Raw genomic sequence first — 13,086 nt, forward strand, 5'->3', positions numbered from 1 at the left:
CATCTAGATAATTTTTTTTTAAATTATTTATTTGAAAGGCAGAGTTGTTACAGAGAGGCAGAGTCAGAAAGAGAGAGAGGTCTTCCATTCGCTGGTTCACTCTCCAGATGGCCACAACAGTTGGAGCTGAGCTGATCCAAAGCCAAGAGCCAGGAGCCTCAACATGGTTGCAGGGGCCCATGCACTTGGGCCATCTTCTACTACCTTCCTAGGCCACATCAGAGAGTGGGATCGGAAATGGAGCAGCAGGGACTCAAATGGGCACCCATATGGGATGCTGGCACAGTAGGCAGCAGCTTTACCCGCTATGCCACAGCATAGGCCCCACATCTATATAATTTTGGTTTACCAACCATATGACAAACTTTTTCTTTAAAAAAGATTTACTTATTTATTTTGAAAGTCAGAATTACAGAGAAAGAGGGAGACAGAGAGATTCTCCATCTGCTCATTCACTCCCCAGACAGCCGCAAGAGCCAGTGCTGGGCCGAGCTAATGCCAGGGGCCAGGAGCTTTATCCAGGTCTCCCATGTGGGTGTCAGGAGCCCAAGTACTTGGGCCATCCTCCACTGCTCTCCTAGACTATTAGCAGGGAGCTAGGTCAGAAGTGGAGTAGCCAGGACACGAATTGGCACCCATATGTGATGCCAGCAGCAGCTTTATCCACTACGCCACATCGCTGGCCCCACAACAAACTTTTTTTTTTTTTTGACAGACAAAGTGGATAGTGAGAGAGAGAGACAGAGAGAAAGGTCTTCCTTTTTGCCATTCGTTCACCCTCCAATGGCCGCTGCGGCCGGCGCATTGTGCTGATCCGAAGGCAGGAGCCAGGTGCTTCTCCTGGTCTCCCATGGGGTGCAGGGCCCAAGCACTTGGGCCATCCTCCACTGCACTCCCGGGCCACAGCAGAGAGCTGGCCTGGAAGAGGGGCAACCGGGACAGAATCCGGCGCCCCAACCGGGACTAGAACCTGGTGTGCCGGCACCGCATGGTGGAGGATTAGCCTGTTAAGCCACAGCGCCGGCGCACAACAAACTTCTAATGTGTTTCTTAGACAACATAAATTCTGGGAGGACCTTGGAACATGTTATTTCACTGACTCTTCACAACTACCCTGCACCACCTTAAAGATAAGGAAGCAGAGGCCTGAAGAGGTAAAATAACTTGCCGGAATCTCACAGCCAAGAGTAGCAGAACTAGAATTGGAACTGAAATCTGATTGACTCTAACATTCTCACTTTCCAGGAGAAATTTTACTATTAGCTGCTTGCATCTTTCTAGGTAGACCTTTAATATGACTTTTAGATTTAAGTTAATATTCGTGTTTATTTAATTATTAAGTTAATTATTAATTAAAATTATTAAGTTTATTATTAAATTAATAATCATGTTTATTTAGATCAAAAGAAAGAACACTTAAAAGGACATAAGAATTATAAAGTAAATACCCACTCTGGAAATCATTCAAAATTAGGATTATTCTGGCTTGTCTCATTACCTACTCCATGTTTCCCCCTACCATAAACACACACACACACAAACACATGTCATTCTTTAAAAATTGTAATGCCTCGTCACATATGTGCGCTGAGTACATGCACATTATCTAAAAAAACAGAAAACCAAAATGAAACAAATTTGCATATGTTTCCCCAGAAGCTCATTTAGCCATAAAGAGGAGGAAACTACAAAATATTCCAATTCTTTCCCAAGACTGGTATGAAAAATATGAATTCCCCAACCCAATTCTTACAAATACTCAGTATAAAAAAAAAGCTTGCAATTAAAATCTTTTCAGAACTAGAAAGTCAAAATGTAGTCTCCCTGTTATTAAAATATGATGTTTAAAAAACTAGTATAATAAAATTATTGTGTAATAATTTAGTATTTAGTATTTCAATTATATTCATCCCAAAATTTAAATGCATATTTTTCTCCAATAAATCACTTACTTGAATTGCAGGCTGCATGGCCATCTATATTGATGTAGTTGCTTTGTTGCTTTTCTGAAAACAGAAAAAAAATTAATTCATAGTCAATGGCAATTTTCCTACTTCTTAAAACCCCCAAATCACAAAAATTGGAAATGTGCTGTGTTCTCCTGTGTTAATGAAAACTTCTTCTTCTAGTTGGAATGGTTAGACTATAAGAGAATTCAATAATCCTTCCTGGCTTCTTGTTTCATAAAGCCACTCCTCATTTAAAAGAGGAAAACCTGAAATACACTTTAATATGTAGTTTTCTGGCACTAGTATCATAGTAACTCTTGAAGCATTTAGCTAATAAAATAAAATTAACAATAAAAAGTCTTTAAGAATTTTATGTTCCCTTGTAAATATAATATAATAATATAAATACCACAACAAATGATATCACAAGTATCTAACCTTCATAGAAGTCACCTAGACTTTGTAAACATTTACAAGTTTAACCAAAAGTTTCTTCTACTACACAATAAGGTCATAAACATAGAAATATATTTAACTGTGGAAAAAACTACTCAATGTTTTTCTGTAATAATTTTTCAAAGGCAAAATCCAAAAGGAACACCAATCTTAGCTCTGAAGTTTTATTCTTGAAATCTACAAGGAGAAAATAACCAGGTTAATAAAAGTAACCAATGTACTTTCAAGGGGAAAAAAATGAAGAATTTAAAAACCCTTTAAAATTTAAAAATGATACAGACCATAGAAGTTCAAGGATTTTTAATTGCTAATAACAACATAATAAGACTAGCAATTCCCAAACAAAAAATATTTTCTAAGTTATAATGGACATACCTGATACACAGCAGCAACTACATCTATCCCTTTCCTTTCAGGAATATTTCTTCTGATACCAAAGTTGAACCTGAGCTAAACTGAACTAAAGAGTCTAATATTATACCACATTTTCTTTGCAGGAAGGCAAAAGACAACAGAATGTCCTTTTTGATGTAATTTTTCCTTCTTTCTGCCACAGCAAAAGGCCAAAGTACAAGTGAGCATTATTAATGAGCTTGTTATCCTTCCCACGAGCTCATTCAGTGGGGAATACATTTTCCTTTAGCATAAATAATCCTTTGTCCTCAACAAAGATCCACAGTAAGAAGCTTCCAAGACCATTTTTTAAAAATTCAGCAAAGAAGCTGCTCCCATTAAAATGGAGTTCCACAGAATCAGACAAGAGCTTTAACAGTTGGAACTGCCAACCCCAAACAAAAGAAAGCCTAAATTATAAGGCATGCGCAAATCAGGAACACTGACACATTCACAAAGAAGCTATCACAAGAATGTTCAGTACTTGCATTTTATAGAAAATTTAACTAAATTATTTTTATGAAAGAAATGAAGAATTCGTATTCAACATTGGACACTAAACTTTATAAAAAGAATCATATGTAACTTTTTTCAAATCATTCTTCTTGTGTAATAAAAAGAACTACTTTGTAAGATGATAAAAACAATCATTTGGATTACCTTTAAAAAGAAATTATTTGATAAAATGGTACTCAGATAAGTTCAATGTATCTTCACATATGAAGAGCTACTATGGACACGAACATTAACTTTTTGGAAAAGTTTCATAAACTGTTAAGACTGTGTTAGTCAATCATCAATTAATTAATGAGTACTCACTATGCTCCAGACACTAACAGCCAACTTTTGACAGTTTCCAGTCATTCACTACTCTCTTTGAAACTATTTTTTTTTGTTTTAGGCAAATGACCCAAGAGTAGCTGCCTAGTTAGCACAGCCTCTGATCTGGTCACATTTACAGCTCTTGCTTCTCATTCAATGTAATATTTCCCTCTTTTCTATATTTTCCTAAAAGTCGCAATCTCTATGTTTTTTTCATATAAACCAATTATCCTGAACTGTAACACCTTATTTTCAGAACCTTATCTTAATCAGCAACTTTTTTGCCTTAAGTTTTTCTGTCTTCCTAGAAAAACTTTTTTTTTTTTTTTTTGACAGGCAGAGTGGACAGTGAGAGAGAGAGAGAGAGAGAGAGAGGTCTTCCTTTTTGCCGTTCATTCACCCTCCAATGGCCGCTGCAGTCGGCACACTGATCCGAAGGCAAGAGCCAGGTGCTTCTCCTGGTCTCCCATGCGGGTGCAGAGCCCAAGCACTTGGGCCATCCTCCATTGCACTCCCGGGCCATAGCAGAGAGCTGGCCTGGAAGAGGGGCAACTGGGACAGAATCCGGTGCCCCTACAGGGACTAGAACCTGGTGTGCCGGCACCGCAGGTGGAGGATTAGCCTGTTGAGCCATGGCGCCGGCAGAAAAACTTACTTTAATTCTTTGCCAACTTGAGAGTCTTTTCCCTTAGACTGGGGCAAAAACTGATCTCTCATGTGACCGAATCCACAACTTTGCTGGGAATCTATCACAAGACAAATGAATGCACAGATCATAAGAATACCATACTGAGCTTTGAAAATCTTGGGGGCTGGGGGAAGTGGACATTGAACAGCAGTTAAGATACTACTGTGTTGCCGGTGCTGTGGTGTAGTCGGTAAAGCTGCCACATACAGTGCCTGCATCCCATATGGATGCTGGTTTGAATCCTGGCTGCACCACTTCCGATTCAGCCCTTTGCTATGGCCTGAGAAAGCAGTGGAAGATGGCCCAGGTGCTTGGACTCTTGCACCTGCACGGGAACCCGGAAGAAGCTCCTGGCTCCTGGCTTCAGATCGGCACAGCTCCAGCCGTTGCAGCCATCTGGCCAGTGAACCAGCAGATGGAAGACCTCTCTCTCTATCTCTGCCTCTCTGTAACTCTGCCTTTCAAATAAATAAATAAATCTTAAAAAAAAAAAAAAAAAAGATACTACTCTTGTCACCTGCACATCAGAGTGCCTAGGTTTACATCCCAGCTCCCCTTCCAAATCCAGCTTCCTGCTAATACATACCTTTGGAGGCAGCAGGCGATGACTTAAGTAATTGGGTCTCTGCCACCCCTGTGAAAGACCTGGATTGAGTTTCTAGTTCCTGGCTCTGGCCTGACTCAGCCCAGTTGCTGTGGACTTTTGGAGGGTGAACTGTCTCTCTGCCTTTCAAATAAAATGAAAATAAATCAGAAATTTCTTTTTAAAAATAAATAAAAGGGGACTGGTGCTGTAGGGCAGTAGGCTAAGCCTCCACCTGCAGTGCCAGGATCCCATATGGGCGCCAGTTCGTGTCCCAGCTGCTCCTCTTTCAATCCAGCTCTCTGCTTATGGCCTAGGAAAGCAGTGAAAGATGGCCCAAGTCCTTGGGTCCCTGTACCTTGGCTCCTGGTTTTAGATCTGCCCAGCTCTGTCCATGGTAACCATTTGGGAAGTACACCAGCAGACAGAAGATTCCATTTTCTGTCTCTCCCTCTCTCTTTCTGTAACTCTACCTCTCAAATAAATAAATACAATCCTTAATAAATAAATTTTAAAAAAATCTAGATAAAATGTTAGAAACACAGAAAGTGTTCATCTACCTAAAACATGACCAGAATATAGGCCTAACCCACTCAAACCATTTCGGTCATGAGGTCCTCAAGATTATCTGTGGCAGGTTGTTCATTCCAATTTTTTTAAAACATTTATTTATTTATTTGAAAGTCAGAGTTACATAGGGAGAGGAGAGACAAAGAGAGAGAGAGAGAGGTCTTCCATTCCACTGGTTCACGTCCCAATTGGCCCTAACAGCTGGAGCTGTGCCTATCCAAAGCCAGGATCCAGGAGCTTCTTCCAGATCTCCCACATGGGTGCAGGGGCCCAAGGACTTGGGCCATCTTCTACTGCTTTCCTAGGCCATAGCAGAGAGCTGGATCAGAAGTGGAACAGCCAGGTCTTGAACCAGCGCCCATATGGGATGCTGGCACTTCAGGCCAGGGCGTTAACCCACTGAGCCACAGCGCCAGCCCCATTCATTCCAATTTGAATTCAATCATAACAGGGGAAAAAGTCAGCCTGCTGAATTGATTCTTGGTCCCTTAGCTACAAGTTCTATTACAGAGTATATTTTCATTCCTCTCTCATTCTAAGAGATAGGATGGGGATAGCTCAAAGTATTAGTGCTGAGACTAATCTGGGGAAGAGAAGCAAAAACCAGGAAGAGAAGAAAAAACATAAAGCAAGTTTCCTTAGAAAAAGAATAACATTAAATGTTCACACTTCCCTTCAGCAGTCACTAGATCACTGCCAAGATAAATAAGCTGCCAGGGTGAGCGAAATGCCAGCGTCCCAATGTCCAGATAGCGGTTGCCACTTAGGAGAGGAGAGGGAGGAAGACAGGACAGGGGAGGAATGCACAGGGGCCTTTCACCTAAACCGGTAGTGTTTCACTTCTAGACAGGTGGTGAGAACACACCAGTCACCACACTTGTCCACAAGCCCATCTGCACATCAAAAGATAATTCACCACAGCTAATGTTTCATTCCGAAAAACAGCTGAAGGACATATCCTTTTTGATTTATTCAGAAAAGAAAGTTTCTCAGCTTTATAATTTGGAGTTGACTATTTCCTAATTGCCTAACAAAGAAAACAGCAATGCTATACTTATACCAAATATATTTCACATGTTTTTTAATGATTACTAATGTAACTCACCATAAAGACAGCATTGTGGTAGTAGAAAGTACTAGATACATTTGGTTTGAATTCCAGCTCCAGCATATACTAGGTAGTTAACCTCTCTGAGACTCCATGTTCTCATCTGTAAAATGTTTTCTCACCACCTCCCCTCATATGGCTGTTGAAAAAATGAGATGTCACAGATAAAATAACTGACATATCACTAGCACTTAACAAATGAGTTATTATTAATACTGAGACCTAATCATAGTTCATTTAATATAATTTATCAAATTATAAAAAGATTAAAAAGGCTAATACTTGAACATCATTAAGCATAATTTGGAAAGTTTATCTTACTAACATAAAATATAAATGAAAGTAAAAGGGCTGATATTGTGGTGCAGCAGGTTAAGCCCCCAACTACAATGCTGGACACCATATCAGGGTAATAGTTCAAGTCATGGCTGCTCCACTTCCCATCCAACTCCCTGGTAATGTGCCTGAGAAGGCAGCAGAAGATGGCCCAAATGCCTGGGCCCCTGCAACCCTTGCAGGAGTTGTGAATGGAGTTCCAGACTCCTGGCTTCGGCCTGGCCCAGTCTCAGCTGTTTTGGCCATTTGGGGATTAAACCAGCAAATGGAAGATCTCTCTCTCTCTCCCTCTCTCTGCCACTCTGCCTTTCAAGTAAATAAAATAAATCATTTTTTAAAATAAAAGTAAAAGCCTTAAAATACCCACACCATAATTGTGAGGATATTCAGATACATCATAACTGAGAGTCTGTGACTTAAGCTCACTGCTAGTTAATCCTTCATAAATCTGTCTAACAGAGGCCCTGGGCTCCATTCAGCCTATCTCCTCAATATCTTCTCTATCTGTTTTGCTTATTTGGGGGTTATAACCTTTATCATGGAGCAAACATTCAATTGTTCAACAAGCATTTATCCACCCCCCTTTTGGGGTGCGTTAGGCAAAAGACACAGTGAAGAATATCACTTGATGCTCTGTGCCACCTCAGGACTCTGCCAGCAAGAATGCCACTGTCCAGTGAGGTCAATGCCGATGAGGCCTTTGCACCTTGCACCTCCAGAACTGTGAATCAATATAAAGTCATTTTCTTTACAAAGATAAAGTATTTCATTGTAGGAATGAAAGGCTAATACACGGCACAAGGGATCTTGCAGATTGGTCCAGTGAAGGGCCAGGTGGGCCCAAGGTAATCACAAAGGCCCCACAGAAGAGGCATGCAGAAATGTCCGTCCGAGAAGGCAGTGTGAAGGCTGAAGCATAAAGAGAGAAGGAGATGTCCTGATGGAAGATGGAGAGAAAGAGCAGAGGTGCAGCATAGCTGGCTGGGAAGAGGAAGGGCTAAGAAATGCAGGTACCCTCCAGAAGCTGGGGAAAAAACAAAGAAATGGGGGGCCCTCTCTGAGAGGCTCCAGAAGGAGCACAGCCCTGCCGACACCGTTTTTAGTACCATTAAAGCTCTGACTTCTGACCTCAATCTCTAAGATAATAAATGTGTGTTGTTCTAGGCACTAGATTCCTGGTAATTTCTTATTGCCATGATTAGAAACTAATACACAACAAAAGTGAAAAAAAAGGAAGGTTTGCTCAGAGGGCCAGGATGTTTGCTCTAGAAAATAGTATGTGCCCAGAATATTAGAAGCCGGATATGTTAAAGCAAGGAGCAAAAGGGCACCAGTTGCAAATAGCAAGCTAAAAGAAAACAAAAACAACAAACACCAGAGGTAGAACTGATGGGTAAAACTCATCCCGAGAGCTCTGTGTGTGCCATCAGGATCATGATCACCGCCATCTCAAATGGCCCTGCCTTTGTAGATCCACCATTTAAACCTTTACAAAGGTTCCTGTGCTTACCATCTTAAGAGAAAATACCAACACTATCCTTGAATCTTCCTTTCTCACATTTCCACCCCTCCTACTGCTTACCTCAGCCAGTATAATCAACCACTCTAGTTGCTTCTAGCTCCAAATTTTATCTCCAATACCTATCACTGCTCCTCCAGCTCAAACTATCAACATCTTTGCTTCAGCTCTGCAAGCCTCCTAACCTGTTCTTCATGTACTACAGCCAAAGCAATCCTTCTCAAACTCGTCTAAGGACATTTACTACTCCCGCTTAAAGCCATTAATGGTTCTCCAATGCCTTCAGGATAAAGCCCAAACCTAAGGAAGATAATAAAAAATCTCCCTCTTGATCCTTATGTTCTTACCATATTGAAGTTTTCTTTTAAAAAAAAAAGATTTATTTATTTATTTGAAAGTCAGAGTTACATAGAGAGAGGAGAGGCAGAGAGAGAGAGAGAGAGAGAGAGAGAGAGAGAGAGAGGTCTTCCATTCATTGGTTCACTCCCCAATTGGCTGCAAAGGCCGGAGCTGCGCCGATCCAAAGCCGGGAGCCAGGAGCCTCTTCCGGGTCTCCCACATGGATGCAGGAACCCAAGTCCTTGGGCCATCTTGTACTGCTTTCCCAGGTCATAGCAGAGAGCTTGACTGTCAGAGGAGCAGCCGCGTCTCATATGCCTGCGCCCATATGGGATGCCAGCGCTTTGGGCCAGGGTGTTAACCTGCTGAGCCACAGCAGCAGCCCCAATATTGAAGTTTTTCTAGACCTGTGGAGCACCATGCTCCTTCATCTCTGGATCTCTGCACATTCTTCCTCCTCCTCTCTTCAGACTCACTTCTATTCATCCTTCAGGTTCAGTTCTTCCAAAAGTATCCCCTGAGCCATCTCCTCAATAAAGATTCTACAGCAGGATATGACATATTTCTATTTTACTGCACTCTATACTTTTTAAAATAAGGTCCTTGGCCGGCGCCGTGGCTTAACAGGCTAATCCTCCGCCTTGCGGCGCCGGCACACCGGGTTCTAGTCCCGGTTGGGGCGCCGGATTCTATCCCAGTTGCCCCTCTTCCAGGCCAGCTCTCTGCTGTGGCCCGGGAGTGCAGTGGAGGATGGCCCAAGTGCTTGGGCCCTGCACCCGCATGGGAGACCAGGAGGAAGCACCTGGCTCCTGGCTTCGGATCAGCGAGATGCGCGGGCCGCAGCGGCCATTGGAGGGTGAACGAACAGCAAAAAGGAAGACCTTTCTCTCGGTCTCTCTCACTATCCACTCTGCTTGTCAAAAAATAAAAATTAAAAAAAAAATAAAAATAAAAATAAAGATCCTTAAGGGGGCAATATTTCTTCTACTTCTTTGTAAAACTCAATGCTAAAATTAGTACTAAGACTACTCCTAAATATAATCTTTGCATAAGTCACTAAAGGGAATAGGAAATGATAATATAAACCTGTGGTATATTCATTTAAGGAAAAAGCAGTTTCTATAGTAGATGAAGACTTTTAGATAAAGAACAAGAGTTTTACAGTTTAATGAAACACAACATGCTATTCACAAAATATTAGGACTTTATCTGTTGGGAAGTTTCGCTTTATTTGAAATTTTAGTCTTGCAATATCTGGGAGAGAGTCAACTTAAATAATTTAATCTTGGATAGAATTTTAAGCTTTGGCACAAAATTTTGTGGGATACAAAACATGTTTTTAAATAACTTAAAACCAGTTTTCCTTTACATATGATAGGCTAAAAGACTATACGGAAAACACACACACAAATATAAAGAAATGTACAAATAATCTCTAAGTGTCCATTTGCAGAAAATTCTGTATATAATGTATAGGTCTTTCATACAGTGGACACACTCAGCCACTTCAAAGAATAAAACAGAACTATGTTCACCGATATAAAAAGAGGTGTGTTATACATTCTGTGAACAAAGGCAACCTGTAGAACAGGATGAAGGCACTTCAAAAACTGCGGGAAAAACATGTTTATTTCGGTACACCCACACACAAAAAAACCCTGAAATTCACATATAGCTTTTTCACAATGTGCATTTTCCACAAACTTTCTGAAGATTCTTTTTATGTGACGGAGAGAGCATATGTGTAAAATAGAATACTTCTGTCTGAAGCATTTTTCTATGAAATTCAATTCCAATTAAATATAAGGAAACTCAATGTGAGATAAACTGGCTGACAGACTCAAGTTTCTTGTTTTCTCACATTCTATGTACACCATATAGATCATTAGGTATATAAAAGTATAACTAATATCAAAGTATGGAAAGTAGTAAGGAATAAGTAAAATACGCCCACGTATTACTGCAAGAAAGCAAAATATAATAAAAGTGTACACTAACTTTGATTATTTTCTCATCAATAGTTTTAAAAAATGAAATAATTGAAACTGTTTCCTTTATCTCTAAATTGAGGTAATACAGAAAATATACAGATTAGGAAACGTTGCTTCTGAACTGACCAGTTCTCTAGACATCAGTTCGTTTTTGCTAATGGCATGTCTACTGAGGACATTAGTCTCTTCTCACACACATCATGAGTTACCTCACAACTTGCTAATTCATAAAGTATTCAAAATAAACCCACATCCACAGCAGAGATGAAGCTGAGCCTTCCAACACTCCAGTGCAGGGAAGCTGCTTACTGTTAGGAATGCAAGGCAGAAGTGGTGCCACACAGAAAACAGCCTGAATGCTGGAGTGAGACGGTCCAGACTGAACGCCAGGTGGGCCTTCAAAACTTATTCCTCTCACTGAACTTTGCTTTCCTCCTCTAGAAAATGGAGATAACACCAGAAACACTGCAGGGTGACTACGAGGTTTAGGAATGATGTAAGCAGGCATTCAGAACACAGCACCTGGCACTTTCCAGGTAATAATCTGTGGGATAAACAGCAACACATGAGTTGACCCCAGTGCTGGACACTGTTCTAAATGCTTTCCATGTGGGGCTATCTATTCAATGAATGATAACCCCAGAGGCTGCCTTCACCTTCTGCTTCTCCCCACCCTTTGCTGAGAGCTCGCAACTTTTAATAGACATTAAACAGTGGAGCAGTAATAAGAGCTATGACTGTGCTAAACTAGTTACATGGATTATTTTATTTAATCCTCACAACTCTCTCATCAATAAAGTAGGAACTATTATTACCCTTCCTTTACGGATTAGGTAATTCAAGTTTAGAAAGATTACACCATGTCCCTCACGCCACACGGTAAGGTCTGACTGCAGAGCCCACAAGATTAGCAGTAACTCCACCATGCTAAAAAAGAAACGCTGCTTTTACTTCAATAACGCCAACCTAGCAGGCACGCCCACTGCCAGTTAGTTTCAATGAGTTTTTGAAACGGAGTCACAGCATGTGTCCTAATCCATGTCAGAACATTCGCGCTGGAGCTTCCGCTTTGTCGCTTGAAACAGTAGCAAGCTCCTCCTATAGGGAACCCGCCGTGCTGAGAACTCCAATTCCTAATCCCGCAGGTGCCAGCAGAGGCGGCCAGACACAGCCGTCCACAGACCGCGCATCTTCTCACTCAGTGTGGCTAAACTGCTCTCCACCCAAGCAGGCAAAAACCCAAGCTCTGCGCTAGTCCCTGCCTGAAACAAACAAACAATCTCGTCCTGGAGGAACGACTGGACCAGCGCTCCCTTGCCGCGTGCCACCACGAGTCATTCTAAGCGGACAAGGTTTAAAGCCCTAGCTTGAAAACAGCAGGAAGGGGTCGCGTGGCCGTCTAAAGAAGCAGGTGCTCCCAAATCTTCCTCCGACCCCCAGGGCCATCTGCAAGCCTCTCCCAAGGCAGTCCTCCAGACGAAGGGGTGCGGGGGTCTCCGCTTCTGCTCCCTAGGTCTGTACATGCAGGTCTGCGCCCTGCACAGACCGGAGAGCGAGACCAGCGAAGAGGTGGCAAAGCGAGGAAGCCAGGGGCCGCCCCAGGGCTAGGGGGAAGAAGGGAGCCCCCCTACTAGCCTCCGGCTCTGCTCCCTCCTTGGATTCTAAAGCAGGGCGGGCAGGCGCTCCAGGCCGAACGCGCCCGCCCCCACCGCTCGCCCCGCACCTGTTGCCCCGCTCACCCCACCAGGGTGTGAAGGCGAAGGCAGGCTTAACTTCACCCTGACGGCCCCAGGGGCCAATCAGAGCGCGCGACTCCCGCATCCGACCAATCGCAGGACGTTTTGAATTCCACAGCTCGCGGACCCAACCAAACCTCCGCTCGACCCCCGCCGAGCGCTGGGTGGGTGGGTGGGGAGGCTCCTTGAGCCCACAGGCTGAAGCGCGAGACCCCCCCCCCCACCGAGAAGGCGAAGGATAGTTCGTGAGGAAAAGAGAAAACAAGCAAGAAAGTACTCACCAGTCCAGGCTCCGGAGGGTCACTGCTGCCCGCGAGGCGACATCTCGGCTCAATCTGTGCCGGCTGACACGCCCCTGACCAACCGCCGCCTCCGCGGCCGCCGCCCCCGCCTAGGCCTCAGGGCCCCCGCGCTTCGCCGCCGCCTGTTTCGAAATGGCCAATCAGAAGGCGGAGGGGGCGTGGTCAGGAGCCCCGCCCCCGGGCCGCAGATAGAGCAGGAGACCTGCGCGCCTGTCTTAGTCCCGAGCGCTGGGTCTCAGGGCTCCAAGCCTTGAACTTCCTGGCGTCTCGGGTTTTGGTGGCCAAGCCCCTCTT

The 13,086-nt window shown here is 43.1% G+C and overlaps 1 protein-coding gene across 3 annotated transcripts in view; it reads right to left on the reverse strand.

Moving 5' to 3' along the window:
• The window catches only part of GAS2L3 (growth arrest specific 2 like 3), a 38,350-nt gene extending 25,491 nt beyond the window's left edge, over window positions 1–12,859 (reverse strand). Inside the window, exons 1-3 of one of the 3 annotated variants that reach the window (XM_062201999.1) lie at window positions 12,772–12,859; window positions 6,567–6,708; window positions 1,953–2,006 (exon numbers count right to left, since the gene is read on the reverse strand). In XM_062201999.1, the coding sequence (XP_062057983.1) occupies window positions 1,953–1,976 (24 nt within the window). In that variant the 5' untranslated portion in view covers window positions 1,977–2,006; window positions 6,567–6,708; window positions 12,772–12,859. Of the gene's footprint in view, window positions 1–1,952; window positions 2,007–6,566; window positions 6,709–11,705; window positions 11,729–12,771 lie in introns of those variants that run through there. The other 2 variants (XM_062201998.1, XM_062202000.1) reach the window with 2 other exon arrangements.
• Between the last annotated feature and the right edge of the window lie 227 nt (window positions 12,860–13,086).

Source organism: Lepus europaeus, chromosome 10, assembly GCF_033115175.1.
Source record: "Lepus europaeus isolate LE1 chromosome 10, mLepTim1.pri, whole genome shotgun sequence".
In the NCBI taxonomy this organism is placed as follows: Eukaryota; Metazoa; Chordata; class Mammalia; order Lagomorpha; family Leporidae; genus Lepus; species Lepus europaeus.